This window comes from Mustela nigripes, chromosome 13 (assembly GCF_022355385.1).
Source record: "Mustela nigripes isolate SB6536 chromosome 13, MUSNIG.SB6536, whole genome shotgun sequence".
NCBI lineage: Eukaryota > Metazoa > Chordata > Mammalia > Carnivora > Mustelidae > Mustela > Mustela nigripes.
The window spans coordinates 131,290,886-131,313,241 of NC_081569.1; the positions used below are offsets into that span (position 1 = coordinate 131,290,886).

At 39.6% G+C, this 22,356-nt stretch overlaps 1 protein-coding gene across 5 annotated transcripts in view; it reads right to left on the minus strand.

Moving 5' to 3' along the window:
- PTGR2 (prostaglandin reductase 2) overlaps positions 1-22,356 on the minus strand; it is a 31,656-nt gene that overhangs the window by 3,944 nt on the left and 5,356 nt on the right. For 3 of the 5 annotated variants that reach the window (XM_059373785.1, XM_059373784.1, XM_059373783.1), the window contains exons 2-8: positions 21,315-21,398; positions 18,113-18,231; positions 8,007-8,198; positions 5,017-5,187; positions 3,765-3,974; positions 2,746-2,867; positions 1,603-1,690 (exon numbers count right to left, since the gene is read on the minus strand). In XM_059373785.1, the coding sequence (XP_059229768.1) occupies positions 1,603-1,690; positions 2,746-2,867; positions 3,765-3,974; positions 5,017-5,187; positions 8,007-8,198; positions 18,113-18,231; positions 21,315-21,351 (939 nt within the window). In that variant the 5' untranslated portion in view covers positions 21,352-21,398. The remainder of the gene's footprint in view (positions 1-1,602; positions 1,691-2,745; positions 2,868-3,764; positions 3,975-5,016; positions 5,188-8,006; positions 8,199-18,112; positions 18,232-21,314; positions 21,399-22,356) is intronic. The other 2 variants (XM_059373787.1, XM_059373786.1) reach the window with 1 other exon arrangement.

Consider the following 22,356-nt stretch of genomic DNA (forward strand, 5'->3'; position numbering starts at 1 on the left):
GTGGGGGGGGGGCGCCTGGGTGGCTCAGTGGGTTAAGCCTCTGCCTTCAGCTCAGGTCATGATCTCAGGGTCCTGGGATTGAGTCCCGCATCATCGGGCTCTCTGCTCAGCAGGGAGCCTGCTTCCTCCTCTCTCTCTGCCTGCCTCTCTGCCTACTTGTGATCTCTCTCTGCCAAATAAATAAATAAAATCTTTAAAAAAAAAAAAAATCCTGAGATACTCAGTGTCAATTTTAATATTCTTCATTTTTGTAAAGGGCAGCAATACTATTTAGCACTTTTTGTCTAAAAATAGACATTCTTCATTTCTTGGAGGTAGCACAGAAAAGTTTCCTATAAAATGATTTTTAAAAATAAAGTCCTCTTGGGGCTCATGGATGACTCAGTCAGTGAAGCATCTGGCTCTTGATTTCAGCTCAGGTCATGATCTCAAGATGATGGGATTGACTCTAGTATTAGCTCTAGGCTCTGGGCTCTGCGGGAAGTCTACCTGAGATTCTCTCTCTCTCCCCTTACCCCTCCCCACCGCTCACAGGCACATGCTCTCTCTCTCATAGGTAGATAAATCTTTTAAAAATAAAATCCTCTTTTCCCATTGTCTGTTCTTCCATTGGTAATACCACGAACTATACCACCTCTTTCCAAAAAAACAAAGTACATAAACATAAGCACATACACATATAACTTTGCCTATGATTTGCAAGTTTCAAGAACGTCCTAGGTCAGGGTCTAGACCCCAGATTAGTAACTCTTGGTTTTCAGCCACCAACCAAGATTATTCAGAATATCCAGGAGGGAACAAAAGAAGTATGGTGGTAGAGGGTTAGGGGTACAAAGAAGTGCTTATAAGATTTTTGAGAAAGCATGGCTTCTAACACATAGTAGCATTCCATAAATATTTGTTAAAGTAATGAATATTAAAATTTGGAAAAAAACACATATTTATCTTGTAATACAGTCTAAGAAATGTAAAGGTTAATGAAATCTTAGATAAAGGGCCTAACCAGAGAGAGTTTCTCAATTAGGAGGTTATACTCACCTGGGAGTAAAACTTAATTTACAACATTTAGTACAATTTTGTAGTAATTTTTATTATGAAGTTAATGTTTGCTATCATAAACTCAAATAACATAAAAGTATCTTAAGTAGGGGTACTTGGGTGGCTCAGTGGGTTAAAGCCCCTGCCTTCGGCTCAGGTCATGATCCCAGGGTGCTGGGATCGAGCCCCGCATCAGGCTCTCTGCTCAGTGGGGAGCCTGCTTCTCCCTCTCTCTCTGCCTGCTTCTCTGCCTACTTGTGATCTCTATCAAATAAATAAAAAAATCTTTAAAAAAAAAAAAAAAAGTGGGGCGCCTGGGTGGCTCAGTGGGTTAAGCTTCTACCTTAGGCTCAGGTCATGATCCCAGGGGCCTGGGATCGAGTCCCGCATAGGGCTCTCTGCTCAGCAGGGAGCCTGCTTCTCCTCATCTCTCTCTCTGTCTGTCTCTCTGCCTATTTGTGATCTCTCTCTCTGTCAAATAAATAAATAAAATCTTTAAAAAAAAAAAAAAGTATCTTAAGTAGCAGACAAATGATAGCAATAAAGAACAGAAGCGAGTTCTACCTTTAGTTTTCCTTCTTTAAACCACTGGCTCAGCTGTAGAATGCCAGACTCAAATTTGTCCTTATAGTTCAACACCAGAAATCTTTCTCTGTAGTGGAGAAGAAAAGGATAATGATCAGAAATTATAGAGGGTGAAACAGTCCAACACCAAACCATTCCAGAACTTTAATATCTGTTAATCTTTCAAGCATTAGGACTTAATCACACAGAGTCTGGTCAGATACAGTTTTGTTATTTTTGGTGTAGTTACAGGTGTAAGTATAGTGGACTTCTATTGCCTGGCCGGCATCCAGAACTCTGTTTGGTAATTAGCACTTGTGATTTTACTTTGTGGGTAATATCCTTTCCCCATCCCTCCTGTGACCAAAGCCAGGCCAGTCTGAGCCAATAAGTATCAGCTTTGGGACTTAACAAAACGGGAGAGAGCTGTTCTCTTTTTTGCTTGGGTTACTAACCAGTATAGGATTAGAGGTAACAGTCATCCTCTTGCTGTGCTGCAAGAGAGCCTGCGAGGGAACAGAGCCACCCCAAAATAAAGCACAGCCCAGAGGTAGAGAAAAGCTGAGCAGTGATGCCACCATGCCAACCTTTTATCCAGCCAAATCTAAGTCAATGCTAATATCGGACTTCTCAGAAACATGAGCCAATAAATTTCCTTTGCACTGAAGCCAATGTGAGTTGAGTTTCTATCACTGGGGAAAAAAGACTTGCGAAAGATTGACAGAACAGATGCATTTTTTAGAAAGTTTTCTGCTAGGGAGCTACTTCCCCAAAACCTAAATACTGAACTGGCTTAAAATGTTTATTTTCAAGCTTTATTTATTAAGAAAAAATTATAGGGGTCCTTGGGTGGCTTAGGTGGTTGAGTGTCTGACTGCTGATTTAGACTCAGGTCATCATCTCAGGGTCATGAGATCAAGCCCTGCATTGTGCTCTATGCTCAGCAGGGAGTCTGCTCCCCTCTCCTCGTCTCCCTCTGCCCCTCCCCACCATGCGCACAAGCATGCTTTCTCACTCTCTAAAATACACAAATCTTTTTTTAAAAATAAGGAAAAGTAATATATGAAGAACAATGCGTTCCATATACATCTATGATCTTTAAACTCATGAATCTGGTAATAAGGGGAAAAGGGGAGACCATACCTTGTGATGTTTCTTTCTTTTTGGATTGCTTCTACGGCAGGGGGTAGTGGAGGAGGATAAGGCACATCTTTATTGTACTGAGAAATTTGACCGCACAGGATGATATGGCTGTTCCGATTCATCTGTTCAGAGAAAACTGATGATTATACCCTAACATACATGCCTTTGCTATGTTTACTGATTTTATGGCTGCTTCAATGCCATGAATGCCTCCTTGATTATTGTATTTAATCATTTGGTGCCAATTAATTGCTTTTGCTTTGAAGATTTATGCCTGATATGTATTTAAGAGTTTTAATTAGCTAGGAAACAAGTCCCCTCCAAAGGAACATAGAGGTAAATGAAAGTTTGGTAATATGCAAAAGAATTACACTTGTGTCACCATTGTTGTTGCTACTATTAGTAGTAGCAGTAAAGAATTTCCTTGGGTTTAAATAATTTAACCTCAACTGCACATAATTTTACATACAATAAAAGACAATGCAGTGTTAATAGCTAATGTTCATATTTTATAACACTGTCCATAAAATATGTAAATACCTGTAATCTATGTAAGTCCTTTCCCTACCCAAAATCAGAGGCCATGGCTGTGAGTTAACTGATAGGGAGTCAGGGTCAACACTTCACCATTTGAACAATACAAATGTGATTTTATTTTTAAGTCATCTCTATATCCAAGATGGGGCTAGAACTCACAACCCTGAGATCAAGAGTTGCATGCCTGACCAACCAAGCCAGCCAGGCATCCCTACAACTAATTCTTGACAAAAATAAATTGCGGGTGAAAATATAACATTGCTAGCAAAGAACTGAAACTGATACTCACGTGCAAATTCTGCAAGCGAATGGAAGTAGCTGTAGCAAGCTTTTTGTTATTTAATTACAATACTGACCATCACACTATTTCTCACAATAAACCCTAGAATTTTAGAGTTTTTTTTTCTCGATATCAGGTAAAAAGATAGTACATCAAATAAAATATAGTATTCAAATTTATAACAAACAAATCGGCACACAACCTGACTTATCACTGTATCACTGATGTCACCACCAACATTGTCAAAGTAAACATCCACTCCAGCTGGGCATAATTCACGGAGCTGTTCTGCGACATTCCCCTTTTTATAATTAACTGCAGCATCAAAGCCTAGTTCTGAGGTCAGAAAGAGGCACTTCTCCTGTGTTCCACAAATTCCCACCACTCTGGAACAGCCCATCAAATGGCCAATCTAAGAGGGAAATTTTAAAAATTAAACAATTTTCTGTTACCACATCTGAGTGTAAAAATGTGAAAGCACACAAAGATATGACAAGTATATAAGAGTATTCATCACAATTAGGTTTGATTACAGAGCTGCTGGCTTAAAGGAATTTGAAACCAAAAGAATTGAGACCAGATACAAGGTCACTCCTAAAAAAAAAGAAGATTGACTAACATTAGACTTAGTTTTAATGTTACAATCACACAATTCAAAGCTGATTTCATAAAAGAAATAGACTCAAAATATCACTATCTTGCAGTTCAATATTTTTCAGGCCTCTGAGGAATTAAAATCACTACTATGATAAAATGTTTTGTTTCAATGGTTTTCACACCATAAAGGCTGTTATTCATAAAACATAAAAAAAAACCCACATAAATTTACTTAAAAATTCTATCATAATCCTTATTATATTTCTAGAACCCAGTAAGTGCTCTCTAATTTGAAGATTCTTTTCAAAAATATGAGTTTGGGGGCACCTGGGTGGCTCAGTGGGTTAAGCCTCTGCCTTCAGCTCAGGTCATGATCTCAGGGTCCTGGGATCGAGCCCTGCATCGGGCTCTCTGCTCAGCAGATAGCCTGTTTCTCCCCCTCTCTCTCTCTGCCTGCCTCTCTGCCTACTTGTGACCTCTGTCTGTTAAATAAATAAATAAAATCTTTAAAATACACATATATATACATATATATGTAGATATATATGTGAGTTTTCCTTTTAATTCATGAATTCCAGATAGGTACTCTATGAGCTTCTTCCTCATATTGATTAAAGCAATGTTCTAGAATTTACCGTGTCTATTTTCGGTTAATAGAGAACAAGATACAAAAATCTACATTTTTCATGTTGTTATCAAGAGAGTCTAAGCACATGATAACATTATTTCTATCCAAAATGTGTAAAATGAATATTATAGATTTGTTCAATTTTATATTTTAAACTACATACATGTACCCAGAAATTTGATTATGACCACTTATTTTAGAAAATCAAATTAATTCTCAGAAATTTTACCTGCCCAGCCAAGGATCCACAAGCACCAGCAGCTCCACTAACAACCATTGTCTGATTAGATCCAGCAGTTATGTGACCTTTCTCCTGTATCCCAATCAAGGAAGTCAAACCAGGCATACCTATAGCTCCAAGAAAGTATGAAAGGTGTCCGTCCACAAGTTGTGGGTCCACCTAAAATAAAACATGTAACTTTAAAAAAATAATACTAGGAATTCCTGTTTTAAGTCAACAATGTAGAGACAACCTATTATGGACTGTTGTGTCCCCCCAGATTCTTATGTTGATGACCTAACCCTTAATGTAACTATAAGTGGAGACAGGACCTTTAGGGAGGTCCTAGGGAAAGGACCCAAGTCCAAAAGGATTTGCTTACTAGTAAGAGAAGGAAGAGACACCAGAGCTCTTTCTCTGCATGTGCACAAATGAAAGGCTGAGGGGCGCCTGGGTGGCTCAGTGGGTTAAAGCCTCTGCCTTCGGCTCAGGTCATGATCCCAGGGTCCTGGGATCGAGCCCCACATCGGGCTCTCTGCTCAGCAGGGAGTCTGCTTCCCCTTCTCTCTCTGCCTGCCTCTCTGCCTACTTGTAATCTCTCTCTGTCAAATAAATAAATAAAATCTTAAAAAGAAAAAAAAAAGAAAGAAAGAAAGGCTGAATGCAAAAAGGCAGCCAACTGTAAGCCAGAAAGAGAGGCTTCACTATAAACCAAATTTTCCAGCACCTAGATCTCAGACTTTTAGCCTCCAGAACTGTGAGAAAATAAATTTCTGTCGTTGAAGCCACCTAGTCTATGGTATTTTGTAATGGCATTCCAAGCAGACTAATAAACAACCCAATATGGTTTCTAGAACAGTAAGCCATTCTTCAGTCTTACTAAAATTCTGTAATTTACTTGTACAAAGTAAAAAAGAAATGAGTATTACTTCTCTTTATGGCAAAACAAACAAACAAAAACTTTAAGGAATTCTCACATGAAAGGCACTAAGCATTCTTTCTCATCAGTGCCCCAAGTATATAAAAATTAGAGAAGAAATATTTAAGGGGAAAACATTAGGCAGAACTGGAAAGTTTTAAAATCTCTGAGAATAAATAAATAAATAAATAAATAAAATCTCTGATAATTCCAAAGTAAGCATTTATCTATATAAAAATAAGTTCAGGGGGGCACCTGGGTGGCTCAGTGGGTTAAAACCTCTGCCTTTGGCTCAGGTCATGATCCCAGGGTCCTGGGATGGAGCCCAACATCGGGCTCTCTGCTCGGCAGGGAGCCTGCTTCCTCCTCTCCCTCTGCCTGCCTCTCTGCCTACTTGTGATCTCTGTCTGTCAAATAAATAAATAAAATCTTTTTAAAAAAAATCAGTTCAGGGGCACCTAAGTGGCTCAGTCAGTTAAGCAACTGCCTTCGGCTCAGGTCATGATTCCATGGTCCTGGGATCGAGTCCTGCATTGAGCTCCTTGCTTGGTGGGGAGCCTGCTTCTCCCTCTCCCTCTCCTCCTCCCCCTGCTTGTTCTCGCCCTCAAATAAATAAATAAAATCTTTAAAAAAAAAAAATCAGCTCAAACCCCAAGAGTTCTCATTGTTGATGCTTAAAATGTACCATAAAATATAATTTCTTTTAGTTAATTACAGAATAAAATGAGAGCTCTCAATTTTTTAGCATTTTATGTTTATATGTTTACCAGGCCCTATCACTAGTTTATACTTCTACATTCTCTGTGTCTATTTTCTTATCTGTAAAGTTAGGGGGAATTGGATAAAAAGAAATGATATGGAAAGACTCCCTACCATAAAAATTTTATAATAATATTTTAAGGAATTGAATAACTTTGGTAAAAATTTAATTATCCACCAAAAATAATTGAGATTCACTACCTTAATTTGACTTGTACTTTGATTTTGATTTGATTTGTCATATATTTGATTTGATTTGTCATAAACAAATAAAATGGCAGTTTGTATTCAGCAGTCTTAAATAACTACCAGTTAAATCTACTGTATACATAAAGGTAATTGAGAGTTGAAAGTCAACGATACTCAGAAAGCAGACCCCCTGCTTCTCTTCTCTCTCTCCCTGTGCCTCTATCCTGCCCCGCTTGTGCTCTCCCTCTCTCAAATTTAAAAAATTAAAAACTGTTTTTAAAAAAGTACTAAAATTGGGGAACCTGGGTGACTCAGTGGGTTAAAGCCTCTGCCTTCAGCTCGGGTCATGATCCCAGGGTCCTGGGATCGAGCCCCACCTCAGGCTCCCTGCTCAGCAGGGAGCCTACTCCCCACCCTCCGCCTGCTTGTGATCTCTGTCAAATAAATAAATAAAATCTTTTTTAAAAAAAAAGTACTAAAATTGTATAAAACTTTTAAGAAAGTCCTAGTCATATTTCTCATAGCATTTAATGTCCACACTCATCTGTGAGAGAGCTACACTATTTTCTTCTTCCACATAAGAAAGCTAAGGGCCAGAGGCATGAAGTAACTTCCCTGATGACATATATTAGGTTGAATTACACGAAGCTACCAGGTTTCGTAGGGAAAAACAGACAAATATTGGTAATTTCACATGATTCAAGTAAGAGCAGAGACTGAACTTAGGACTTTGAGAGAAAAAGTCATTTCAAGAACAAACCAAATGCACTTCTTAAAGTTAAATGGCAATTTCTCGGGAAACTTTAAAGCACACAACTTTAAGGGGCCTGCTGGTTCTTGGCATAAAATATTTTTTGATGCTTACAATTCAGGCTTTATTTTATAGTTGCAAAATTTGAGAAATAAAATACAGAAAACACCACCATCCGCTAATAATCTAAGAACTGTCCTATAGTTACGGCCAACAATGGAAAAGAAACAAAGGTTTTCCACATTTTGGAAGCTATCTAAAAGAAAATACATGCTTTTATTAATTTTCCCTGACAACAAACTGAATGCCAAATGCACAAAATAAAAATTAAACCGGGGGCGGGATGCGGAGAGAATCCAGATATTGCATATTATACATCACCTTTTCTAGGCTATTTCCATCCAGAATAACCCTGGTTTGCCAGGGCCAATAAAAGGAAGTCACAAAATCGCCTTTAGTAAAATTAATGTGTTTGCTTTCTTCGACAATCCCAATACCTCCACCATCAACGACTTGAGACAGCTCCCAAGGTCTTATGTAATCAGTACCAGTGTCTTCATTCATTCTGCAACGCTAAAAGAGAAAAACGATTATGGTAATTCTGCCTGGCAATACCAGGCAGTTTATTAATTTACCTCATGACTAAAAGAAAGGTATATGTCAGTAATGTCAAATTAAGTCTTAGTCAAACAAATCATACTTATCTTAAATTCTATCTTCCTTTCAGTTATTTTTTTATCCTGGAAAAGGGATGTATCCCCTCTCTAATCAGTAAAAAAGTATAATTAGAAAGGTCCACAACTTTGTGAACAGACTAAAAACCACTGAATAGTACACTTTATTTTTTTTTAGTTTATTTACTTATTTTTAGTAATCTTGACACTCATCATGGGGCTTGAACTCATGAAACCCAGATCAAGAATTGCATCCTCGGGGCGCCTGGGTGGCTCAGTGGGTTAAAGCCTCTGCTTTCGGCTCAGGTCATGATCCCAGGGTCCTGGGATCTAGCCCCACATCGGGCTCTCTGCTCAGCAGGGAGCCTGCTTCCTCCTCTCTCTGCCTGCCTCTGCCTACTTGTGATCTCTGTCTGTCAAATAAATAAAAATCTTTAAAAAAAAAAAAAAAAAAAAAAATTGCATCCTCTTCTGACTGAGCCAGGCAAATGCCCCTGAACTGTACACTTTAAAGATTTTATTTATTTATTTGACAGACAGAGATCACAAGTAGGCAGAAAGGCACGCAGAGAGAGAGAGAAGGAAGCAGGCTCCCCGCTGAGCAGAGAGCCCGATGGAGGACTTGATCCCAGGACCCTGAGATTATGACCTGAGCCAAAGGCAGAGACTTTTAACACACTGAGACACCCAGGTGCCCTGAACTGTACACTTTAAATGTATAAATTGTATGACAGATGAATTTTATTTCAACAAAGCTGTTAAAATTTTAAACAATTAAAGTAGGTACTATTACATTACACTAGCAAACATAATACAAAATACTGCATCAGTGCTTTCAATGGATTGTGTCAAATTACATATACTTACATGTTGCTATTATAAAACTTTACATTTTTTCTAGAAAACAAACCAGCAACATATAGACCATATTACTTCTCATTTCTACTGGCCTAGAGATTCTGCTTCCTCCATGGAAATAACCCAAGAAGAAACGAAACAACTTTTACATGGTTGTTCATTACAAGTTCAGACCAAGCATTACATCATACCTCCTAACCTCAGGTAGATATTCTCTTTATTCTATGAAGACAAAATGTCACAGAAGCACCACACCTTTCCACAGGACTAGAGCTAAAAATATCTCTGAGAAGCAGTTAAGACACTCTTCTCTGTGGCTCACTCTTGCCCACTCATGAAGGCCAAGGTGTAGAGGCAGTGTGAGAGACTGAAAAGATACCTGGGTACCTCATTAAGGCGCCTCATGTGGTACAGTTCAATTCACCAGGGAAAAGGACCAAACGGGGAATTGAGGCGGAAATTTCTATGACAATATACTTACTACACTGCTACTAGTGTCACCCTCCCAAGTATTCATAGAAGCAAATGCAACAGCCACTGAATACTGCCAGACCAAGGACCTGACCTTCTTTCTCTCCTTTTTTAAGGTAATTTGCTTTTTTTCCCCACTTTAATTTTTAAAGTAATCTCTACACTCAATGTGGGGCTCAAACTAACAACCCCAAGATTAAGAATCACATGCTTGGGGCGCCTGGGTGGCTCAGTGGGTTAAAGCCTCTGCCTTTAGCTCAGGTCATGATCCCAGCGTCCTGGGATAGAGCCCCACATCGGGCTCTCTGCTCAGCGGAGAGCCTACTTCCTTCTCTCTCTCTCTCTGCCTGCCTCTCTGCCTGCTTGTGATCTCTGTCAATTAAATAAATAAAATCTTTAAAAAAAAAAAAAGAAAAAAAAAGTATCACATGCTTTACTAACTGAGCCAGCCAGGTGCCCCCCGAAGACCTCTTAGAAGAGGCTAACAGAGAAAAACGGAGCAAGTAATTCTCCACAGGTAAGCAAATGATGTCAACACAACAGAAGATTATATAACCACCAAAATAGGGGCACCTGGGTGGCTCAGTGGGTTAAGCCTCTGCCTTCGGCTCAGGTCATGATCTCAGGGTCCTGGGATCGAGTCCCACATCGGGCTCTCTGCTCGGCAGGGAGCCTGCTTCCTTCTCTCTCTCTCTATCTCTCTGCCAACCTCTCTACCTACCTGTAATCTCTCTCTGTCAAATAAATAAATAAATAAAATCTTTAAAAAAAAAAAAAACACCAAAATAATGATATTTGGACTGGTTTTTCATATCTAAGTATAGATATAAAGTCACTTAAATATCAAAGTAGTATATATACATTAAATACAACTATTTAATACTGTGTACACTGGTGATTAAAATTAGTTATGAACCTGAATATATATTTTTTAAGAACAATGTCTAGTAAAAGCAACCAAGATGATTTTCTTCCCTCTTTCCTTTCACTAGTACTTAATATTAACACCATGCTAGTGACTGGAGATACAGTGATAAATAAGACCTCTGTTTCCTTAAGTTTACTCTTTATTAGGAAAGACAGACATCACGATGCCTGGGAGGCTCAGTCGGTTAAGCATCTACTTTCACCTCAGGTCATGAACCCAGGGTCTTTGGATCAAGTCCCACATTGGGCTCCTTGCTCAGCCGGGAGCCTGCTTCTCCCTCTGCCTGTGGCTCCCCCTGCTTGTGCTCTCTCTCTCTCTCTCCCCCTGACAAATAAATAAATAAAATATTTTTTAAAAAGAAAAAAAAAAAAAGGAGGAAAGACAGACATCTAATAACTACCCCAGTAATTCTTCATTACAACTAGGATAAATGCTATAGATCAAGGTCCTGTTTTGAGAAAATGTAACAGGGAAAGGACTAGTCCGAGGGTTCAAGGTAATTTACCAAAGGAAATCCTTTTAATGCAGGCTTTGAGGGAGTAACAGGAGTTGGCCAGGTAACGGGAGAGAGGAAGACAGAGAATATGTATGTAGGCTTGTTTTAATTTGTACTCAGGATTTTTAGTCAGGTATAGTCAAACAACAGACATGGGGCCAACTGCCTTGAAGGAAGAGTTTATCACTTATAATTCCCAAGAGGAGGAGCACACCAGACCACACAGGGCCAAACGGGGAAGCACTAGAATTGAGGAAGAAAAAGCAGCAACAGGACAGGATGGCCCAGGGGTTTTTTTTGTTCATTTGTTTTGTTTTTTTTTTTAAATGGCCCAGAGTCTTTACTGTGGTTTCAGGGGGAAGAAACAGGCAAGACAGATTGGACAAACTTGATTAAGTTTAGGATTAGACAGTTGGAAAACTTCTGTGGGCCCTGATTATAGGGGTGGCCCCTAGTTGTCTGGTACCTGACCTTTGGGGATTTGGGCCAGGGGAAAAATTAGCTTGGTGTGTAACAGTTAGACGAAGGAGGTGGTTGCTATGTTTCAGGCAAGATGTTTGTTATCGCTAAAAATATGCTGGTAGGGGCAGTCTCTCCAGGATTGGGAAGACCCCTAAGATATGAAAGCATTAAACAATACAGAAAAGGGCTCTTCCCCGAAGCAGCCTGAGGTGACCTCTGAAAACGGTTTGATATTTGCTTGATCCAAAAGAGGCTACAAAATCATGCAAATCAAGAGGTTCAAATCTCCGTGTTCACTTTAAGAACACATATGAAACCACCCAGGCCATCAAGCGTACGCATATCTGAAAAGCCACCAAGTATTCAAAAGATGTCACTTTGCTGAAGCCATTGTGTGCCATTCTGTTGCTACAGTGGTGGAGCTGGTAGGTGTGTCCAGGCTACAGAGGGGGGCTAGACACAGGGTTGGTGGCCCAAGAAGACTGGTGCATTTTTACTACACATGCTTAACAATGTGGAGAGTAATGCTGCACGTAAGAGTTTAGATGTCGATTCTCTGGTCATTGAGCCCGGCTAGGTGAGCAAAGTCCCCAAGACGCAGCATAGAACTTATAGGGCTCCTGGTCAGATGAACCCACATATGAGCTCTCCCTGCCCCATCGAGACGATCCCTCCTGAAAAAGAGCAAACTGTCCCTAAACCAGAAGAGGTTGCACAGAAGAAAAAGATACCCCAGAAGAAACTGAAGAAAACAAAACCTTATGGCTCAGGAGTAAATTCTGCCCAGAATAACTGCAAATAAAAAAAAAAAATACAGAAAAGGAGAAACATGACTAATATAAGGCTTAAGCAAAAAGGGCCACTGGTGTGTTACACAAGTGAGAAGCCCAGTGTGGACAGGGTACAGGGGAAGAAGTAAAGTCGGGGATGGTAAGGCTGGGCAGGCAAACAGGGACCAGACTATGAAGCATCTTAGACCATGTCCAGAAAGTTAGTCTTTGCAAGACTAAAAGAAAGCCAATAAACATAAAGGTGACATGATTAGTTACTATGGTAAAAATATCATTCTGACTGCAGTGTAAGAGACCATGTAAGAGGGAGTGTATGCAAGGGTTCCCCACTGGGAGAGAAACAATGGTGATCTGGACTAGAGAGATGTCCTTGGAGTTTACGGAGAAGTAGACTGAATTGAGATGTACTTAGAAGTAGGACCCGCAGGATTTGAGATCGACTGAGAATGAGAATGAAGAGACTAAATTCTCAAGAAAAACTCAGTTTTGTAGCATGAAATGAGTGGATGGAGAAGCTATGTACTTCCCTGGAGGAAACAGAGGTTTTCTGTTTTTGTTGTTTTGAGGTTGGAGTATTCAGAAGTGGAGGTCCTGAATTTAATCCATGTTATAATCTTAGGTGTTTCATCATCTCTCCTAAAATCGTTGGGTCAGAGGCGCCTGGGTGGCTCAGTGAGTTAAAGCCTCTGCTTTCGGCTCAGGTCATGATCCCAGGGTCCTGGCCCCACATCGGGTTCTCTGCTCAGCGGGGAGCCTGCTTTTCCCCCCTCTCTCTCTCTGTCTGCCTCTCTGCCTGCTTGTGATCTCTGTCAAATAATAAAATCTTTAAAAAAAAATCATTGGGTCATAAATTTCTCTCACTTTAAGACTCTCAGAGGGAATTCTGCTGAATAGGAAGTTTGTTCCAACTTAAATACTGTGAAAAAAACATCCTCTCTGCTTGTTTTCAACTATTCCTTTTGAACTGCTCTGCTTGGTTTTTAAAACCCTTCTAACCTTGAACCTTGGCTTTACTTTGATGAATTTTTTTCTCTTAATTTACTTTGTACTTATTATCCTGGGCTTCAATGATAGGCTTTCCATTTTGTTCATCAGGGCATGTATAATCCTTAGTGCCCTGAGCTACGTCTTACATATTGAAGTGTTTAAGTCTTAAGAAATCCAAGCCAGTCATCATCCAGAATTGACTCTAAGTACTAAACAGCACACTGTATTTTTCTCCTGAAAAATGGTAATTATTCTCCTCACATGATTTGCTTAGCACAGTCTAGAGTTCAAGGGCCATAGCTTGACTGAGCTTGTCTTAACTGCCACTGAAAGGTGGAGCATCTTTAGGTCTGTGGGAAATCAGCAACCTAATTTAACCCTCGGTATCAACTCGAACATTTGTCTATTTAGAATGTCCTAGACCAATCACCACCTCATTTCCCTAGCCCACAAAGAAAAATTTCTTCCTACACCAGAGAAGAATCTTGAATGAAGTCATCAAATTGCTTTCCACTGTTAGTACAATTAAGTGTGATTGGCGTCATTGAAAGAGGCTGAATTGCACTCCTAGATCAGAGAGAAGAGGAGCCTTCCCAAAGCTACAACTCTCCTGGCAGAAAATGGCACTGTCTTGGGGTATCTACTGTAAAAGAAGCCCGGGAAGAGGTAAGGCAGGATTTTCTTTATCCTTTACTTTGGTACTTTAAAAGCCAAAAGGAGAAGCAAGCAGACAGTACAGAAACAGTAATACAGAAAGAGATTATAAAATTGCCTATTTGTTTCTTTGGCCAACTTTCTACTTTTCACAGACTAATGTATAGGAACTTTCTGCATGTCAACCATTATCTTTTTTTCCTATTTATATTGCAAATGTTTCTGTTTGCCATTTATCTTTTGATTTTGTACATGCTATTTTATTGTGTTTTACAAAAGACAGTGTTTTTAAAATAGTCATATTCATCAATCATGTGTCTTCATATTAGTTGGGTTTACTGTCATTCTTATAAAGTCTTTCCTTCCCCAACATCCTTCAATTGTTAACCCAGACATATACATATATCTCTTAGAGAGTTCAAGATGTGCTGGGGGGACGGTGTGGGAAGAGCAGAGGAGGAGAGAGAGAATCTTAAGCAGGCTCTATGCCCAGTGCAAAGGCAATACATGACCTGAAATCAAGAGACAGATGCTTAATAAATGAGTCATCCAGGTGCCCCTTTATAGTTTCATTTTTTTCTTTAATTTTTTAATATCTCTTGGAATTTATTCTAGTGAAGGGTTGAGCTAAAAATGTAATTTTTTCCCAAAAGTATACAGTCAACTGATCCAACAGTTTATTGAATAAGCTATCCTGATTTCCTTTTAACTTATTTTACATAAATAAAAGGAAGCTGTAAAACTAGTACAAAGGACAGAGATTAATGAAACAGACAATAGGAAAAAATGCAGAATATCAACAAAACCAAAAGTTGTTCCTTCGAAAAATTAACAATTGACAATGTTTTAGCTAATCTGACCAAGAAAAAAATAGATAAGACTTAAATTACTAAAATCAGGGGCGCCTGGGTGGCTCAGTTGGTTAGGCAACTGCCTTCAGCTCAGGTCATGATCCTGGAGTCCCAGGATTGAGTCCCACATCTGGCTCCCTGCTCGGCAGGGAGTCTGCTTCTCCCTCTGACCTCTCTCTTCTCATTCTCTCTCTCTCTCTCTCTCTCTCTCTCCCAAATAAATAAATTTTTTAAAAAAACTTTAAATTACTAAAATCAGGAATGAAAGAAAGGGTATTACTACCTTTCAGAAATAAAAGGATTATAAGGAAATACTAAGATATGCCAATATACATATGCCAATAAATTATACAACTGAGATGAAATGGACAAATTCCCAGAAAGACACAAACTACTGAAGCTGACTCAAGAAGGAACAGAAAATCCTAGTAGGCCTAAAACAAATGAAGATATTGAACTAGTAATTTTAAAACTCTCCAAAAAAGCCCAGGCCAGACAGCTTCATTGGTGAATTCTACCAGTCTTTTCAAGCGTACCAATTCTTCACAAACTTTTCCAAAAATAGAACAGGAGGGAACAGGGGCACCTGGGTGGCTCAGTGGGTTAAAACCTCTGCCTTCAACTCAGGTCATGATCTCAGGGTCCTGGGATTGAGCCCCACATGGGGCTCTCTGCTCAGCGAGGAGCCTGCTTCCCCCCACCCTGCCTACGTCTCTGCCTACTTGTGACCCCTCTCTGTCAAGTAAATAAATAAAATCTTTAAAAAAAAAAAAAAAAAAAGAACAGGGAGCCTGGGTAGCTCAGTGGGTTGGGCCTCTGCCTTTGGCTCGGGTCATGATCTCAGGATCCTGGGATTGAGTCCCACATCGGGCTCTCTGCTTGCTGGGGAGCCTGCGTCTCCCTCTCTCTCTGCCTGCCTCTCTGCCTACTTGTGATCTCTCTCTCTCTGTCAAATAAATAAAAAAATTTTTTTAAAAATTAAAAATAAAAAATAAAAGAACAGGAGGGAACATTTCCCAACCTATTCTGAGGCCTAAATTACCCTAATACCAAAGTCAGGCAAACACATCACAAGAAAACAAGAAACCATGAATATAGTCTCATAACGTTATAGATGCAAAAAAAAAAAAAAAAAAAAAACAAAAAAAAAAGCCCAAAAAAGTTAAAAAAAAAAAAAAAAAAAAAAAAAAAATCAACAAAATAGTAGCAAACTAAATCTGATAACATATCGGGGCACAAAGGTGGCTCAGTCACCCAAATCAAGCCCCACATGGGTCTCTGCACTCAGCATGGAGTCTGTTTGTCCTTCCTCTTCCCATCTGCGCGCGCGCGTGCGTGCACACACACACACACACACTCTCTCTCTCTCTCTCTCTTTCTCTTTCTCAAATAAATAAATCTCAAAAAAAGAATAAATTCCAGGAGCACCTGGGTGGGTCAGTTGATTGAGCATCTGCCTTTGGCTCGGGTCATGATCCCAGGGCCCTGGAATCAAGCCCTGAGTCAGGCTCCCAGCTCAGCAGAGGACATGCTTCTCCCTCTTCTCCTTGCCTGTGATCTCTCTCACTACCTGTCTCTCTCTCTCTCAAATAAATAAGTAAAATCTTTTATAAATAAATAAATAAATCCAACAACATATCAAGGAATTATACATTTGAGACAAATATCATTTAGTCGAAGAATACAAGAGTGATTTAACATCTAAAAATTAATTAATGTAATAAAACTTTTCAATGGATTAAAAAGCAAAAACCCCAAGAGCATCTCAAGAGAAGCAGAAAATGCATATGACAAAATCTAAAACTGCTTCTGGGGGGAAGGAGTAAGGAGGACTTTATTATTTAATGGGCACAGAATTTCTGTTTCAGAAGATGAAAAATTTCTGGAAATGGAAAGCAGTAGCTGCACAACATTGTGAATGTCCCTAATGTTGCTGTTAAAATGGCGTATTTTGTTATATGTATCTTATCACAATAAACAAAATCCCTTTATGATAAAAACTTGCAACAAACCAGGAACCAAATCAGTACTAGGAGGAAATCTCCTCAGCCTGATAAAGGGAAACTACCAAATCCCACATCATACTTAATGATAAGACTGAATGCTTTCTGGGTGCCTGGGTGGCTCAGTGGGTTAAGCCGCTGCCTTCAGCTCGGGTCATGATCTCAGGGTCCTGGGATGGAGCCCCGCATCGGGCTCTCTGCTCAGCAGGGAGCCTGCTTCCTCCTCTCTCTCTGCCTGCCTCTCAGCCTACTTGTGATCTCTCTATGTCAAATAAATAAATAAAATTTAAAAAAAAAAAAAAAAAAGACTGAATGTTTTCTCCGTCAGATCTAGGAACAAGATAAAGATTCCACTCTCACCACTTCTATGTAACACTGTACTGGAGGTGCTAATCAGTCAAGAAAATGAAATAAAAAGCGTTTGTGTAGGAAAAGGAGAAGCAAAAACCATTTCTGTATTGATTCTAAGTCCATGTGCCTGAGGGCTTCTCAGCTGCAGTCCTAAACAGTATCTTTTTTTTTTTTTTAAGATTTTATTTATTTATTTGACAGACAGAGATCACCGTAGGCAGAGAGAGGAGGAAGCAGGCTCCCTGCTGAGCAGAGAGCCCGATGCCGGACTCGATCCCAGGACCCTGAGATCATGACCCGAGCAGAAGGCAGCGGCTTAACCCACTGAGCCACCCAGGCGCCCCTACACAGTATCTTTCAACAAATCTCCTTTCTCTAAAAATAAGTCATTCCTTCAAAATGAGATCAACTGGAGGGGTGCCTGGGCGGTGCAGCTGGTCAAGCATCTGACTCTTAGTTTTTGCTCAGATTGTGACCGCAGGGTCATGAGACTGAGCCCCATGTCAGGCCTCAATCTCAAGTCCGCTTGGATTTCTCTCTCCCTCTCCCTCTGCCCCTTCCCACTGCTCTAAAATATATAAATAAGTCTTAAAAAAAAAAAAAAAAAGAGAGAGACCAACTAGAATAAAGGTCTTACACAGAGCCTGCATTGTAAATTCGATCAATCTGAGAGAATTTCTAATCTTAATCTGCTATCTTCAAGCTTTATTTACTACTGGGAAGTGATCTGGACATTTGAAAACCTGATCAACCACATGTACTACTATTATGAAAATATTCTTCTACAATATTCCTTCAGAATACTAGTGAACAGCAAAGGCAATCTGTAATTCCCAGGTATCAAGATATAATTGCTCAAGTGTTTATTAATTATAAGGGTTGCACAATAATATTAAAATGCAACATGAAAAATATGAAAATAAGATTAATTTTCACACAGTCACAAAATCCTGATTCTTACCATGTAAGGATCCACAGAAAGATAAAGAGTTCTCACTTGTACTTGTCCTTCATTGATACTATCTGATAAATTTACTTCTTCTACTCGGAAGTTTTCTGCCACTGGATTACCATTTTTTCCTAAAATATTATGGAAAATATAAAATCAAAACATTACTTTCGCATGTAATTATTTATTATTCTTTAGAAAGTAACTCTAGGATTCAGGTAACTCCCTTTTAATACAGACACGAATAAGTCTACATTGTTTTCTAATTTCTCTGTAACAGAGTATAAATTCTTTAAATAGTTTTTTTTTTTTTTTTAAAGATTTTACTTTATTATTTATTTGACAGAGAGAGAAATCACAAGTAGGCGGAGAGTCAGGCAGAGAGAGAGAGAGAAGCAGGCTCCCGCTGAGCAAAGAGCCCGATGCGGGGCTCGATCCCAGGACACTGAGATCATGACCTGAGCCGAAGGCAGCGGCTTAATCCACTGAGCCACCCAGGCGCCCCAATTCTTTAAATAGTTTTGTTTTTTTTAAGATTTTATTTATTTGACAGACAGAGATCACAAATAGGCAGAGAGGAAGGCTGGCAGAGAGAGAGGAGGAAGCAGGCTCCCCGAGCAGCAGAGAGCCCGATGTGGGACTTGATCCCAGGACTCTGGGATCATGACCTGAGCCACAGGCAGAGGCTTTTACCCACTGAGCCACCCAGGAGCCCTCTTTAAATAGTTTCAACTGCTCTTGATTTTCCCCAAGAAGTTTCTGTGGAAGATTGCTAACTTTAAAATTTCTTTTTAAAGATGATTAGAGATAAATCATTTCATCTGTTTTAAAATTATAGGATTTCAAAAAGTGAAAACTCACAGCCAGTTTAAATTATGAAAATTCAAAATTTATAAGGTAGCAGAAACACATCAGCCAAAATAAATGCTTAAGTAAACATTCCTTCCTCATTTTAAGAAGAAATGGAAACTTAAATGAATACAATTTTTTTAAAAAGTAAAGTCTTGGGGCACCTGGCTGGCTCAGTTGGTGGAACATGCAACTCTTGATCTCAAGATTGTGGGTTCAAGCTCCACACTGAGTGTGGAGCCAACTTTAAAATAAATAAATAAATTTTAAAAGTTTGAAAATTAGAAAATTTGAAGTTTGAAAAGAGAAATTTATAAGCAAAAAATGCCATCACTAAAAGTGTATTCTTGTTCAGTTATGTTTAACATAAGCAAACTTACTCTGTTGATTAAATCATCAAATGTGTAAGGTGGGAATAGATGTAAAAATGTTAATCTAACAACTCACTTTACTAAAACTGAAGTCAGAAAATGTAAGTGGGAGGAAAAAAACAGACAAGGTAAGTGATTTCCCCAGGCCACACACTGAACAGTAAAATCAAAGCAGCATGTGCCCAAAAGATTATTTCCACACCTAAGTTTCTAGGATTCAGGTTAAATGTCAGCACAGACATAGGTCAGTGCTTTTCACATAAAACAGAAAGGCAAGTTTTAAGAATCGACGATGTATGCTACAAAGAAAAAAAGCCATTCCATATTTAATATAACCTCTTAAATATAATAATTCCAAAATACCTTTTCTTCTTCAACAAATAGCCTTGATAGGTAATTATTTAAAAACTGAATATTACAGAGGCGACTGGGTGGCTCAGTGGTTTAAGGCTCTGCCTTCGGCTCAGGGTCCTGGGATCAAGCCCTGCATCGGGCTCTCTGCTCAGCGGGGAGCCTGCTTCCCCCTCTCTCTCTGCCTGCTTCTGTGCCTACTTGTGATCTCTATCAAAAAAAATAAGTAAAATTTAAAAAAAATAAATAAAAAATAAATAAAAATTGAGTATTACAGGGCACCTGGGTGGCTCAGTGGTTTAAGCCTCTGCCTTTGGCTCAGGTCATGATCTCAGGGTCCTGGGATGGAGCCCCACATTAGGCTCTCTGCTCAGCGGGGAGCTTGCTTCCCCCTCTGTCTCTGCCTACTTGTGATCTCACTCTGTCAAATAAATTTTTAAAATCTTTAAAAAAATACATTTAAAAAAACTGAGTATTGCTTAGTTTCTTCTAACATCTCTAGTAGGGTTAATATCTTCCTAACTTAAATTTACCACATTACTTTTTTTTAAGATTTTATTTATTTATTTGACAGACAGAGACACATGGAGAGAGGGAAAACAAGCTGGGGGAGAGCGAGAGGGAGAAGCAGGCTTCTTGCTGAGCAGGGAGCCCGATGAGGTCCCCCATCCCAGGACACTGGGATCATGACCTGAGCTAAAGGCTTAATGACGCTTAATGATGGAGGCTTAATGATGCTTAATGACGGAGCCTCCCACCCAGGCACCCAACTGTTACTTTTTGTTCCTTCATTTTCATTAATAATCATCAAAGACTGGGGTGTCTGGGTGGCTCAGTCAGTTCAGTGTCCCACTCTGGATTTCAGCTCAGGGCATGCTCTCAGTTATGGGATTCACCTGACCTTGAGCTCCTCACTCACCAGGGAGTCAGCTTGAGATTCTCTCCTCCCGCCCCTTCTACCCCTCCCCCTGCTCTCTCCCTCTCATAAATAAATAAATCTTTTTTTTTTTTTTAAGATTTTATTTATTTATTTGACAGAGAAAGACATCACAAGCAGGCAGAGGCAGAGGGAAAAGCAGACTCCCTGCTGAGCAGAGAGCCTGACATAGGGCTCGATCCCAGGACCCTGGGATCATGACCTAAGCCGAAGGCAGAGGCTTAACCCACTGAGCCACCCAGGCGCCCCTCATAAATAAATAAATCTTAAATGGAGCACCTGGGTGGCTCAGTGGGTTAAGCCGTTGCCTTTGGCTCAGGTCATGATCTCAGGGTCCTGGGATCGAGTCCCACATTGGGCTCTCTACTCAACAGGGAGCCTGCTTCCCTCTCTCTCTCTCTGCCTGCCTCTCTGTCTACTTGTGATCCCTGTCAAATAAACAAATAAAATCTTAAAAAAAAAATAAAATAAAAAAAAAATAAAGCCTCTGCCTTTGGCTCAGGTCATGGTCTCAGGGTCCTAGGATCAAGCCCCACATCGGGCTCTCTGCTCTGCGGGGAGCCTGCTTCTCACTCTCTCTCTGCCTGCCTCTCTGTCTACTTGTGATATCTGTCAAATAAATAAATATAATCTTTAAAAAAAAATCTTAAAAATAACAATAAAAATTATCAAAGACCACAGCTGTTCATTCATCACAAATACGTACCAGGTCGGGAATTCAATACTACTCTTTGTACAATCATCACCTCGATGCACAGTGGTCTCAGAAGATTTCTGTATAAAATAACTCCTATAAACAGAAAAGTTTTTAAATCACAAAATCTAAAAATGTTTAACAATTTTTAAAAAGAGCATATTTGTGTTTCTGAAGGAGAGGAAAAGACATATTCAGCATCCAGAAAAGATATAATCTCCTGTCAGTTTGTCTCCTAAAGCAAATATATAAAGAAGGACCAAATCTAATTAGAATTTTTGGCTAAGTTTTGGCTAATGATCAGTTTATTCTGGCTTTTCAATTTGAGCTAATGAAAGAAACAAAATGAGGTTCCAGCGCTGGCACTATCTGACTTGGGGGAAACAGCCCTGACCTTAGCGAATGCTACTACATGCCAAGTACTATTGTGAGTGCTATGAAATCTACACATACACACACACACACACACTCATTTAATATTTAATGTACATATTCTTTTTTCAAAGATTGTAAGTAATCTCCACACCCAGTGCAGGGCTCGACCTTATAACCTGGAGATCAAGAGTCACAAGCTTGGGACACTTGGGTGGCTCAGTCAGTCAGGTCTGCCTCTGGGTCAGGTCATGATCTGGCTCCTTACTCAGCAGGGAGCCTGCTTCTCTCCCTTGGCCTGCTGCTGCCCCTGCTTGCACAGCTCTCCCACCCACACGCGCTCTCTCGCTCTCTCTCTCTGACAAATAAATATTTTTTTAAAAATTCACATGCTCTACTGACTGAGCCTGCCAGGCACCCCAAATATATATTCCTTTAATCTCCTAACAATCATATTAAGTAGTGTTATTATCTCCATTTTACAGAAAGAAACTGCCCCTTAAAGGGTTTAAGCACCTTCCTAAGGTGGTGGAGCTAAGACTTAAACCCAACCTGCCTGACATTCCAGAGCCAATCTCTTAACTATTACATAAAAATTTCCATCCTGTATGTTTGTTTTTCTAAAATACTAAGCAAACATTATCTTTCTTAAAATCAATATACTTATTTACCACTTCTGTCT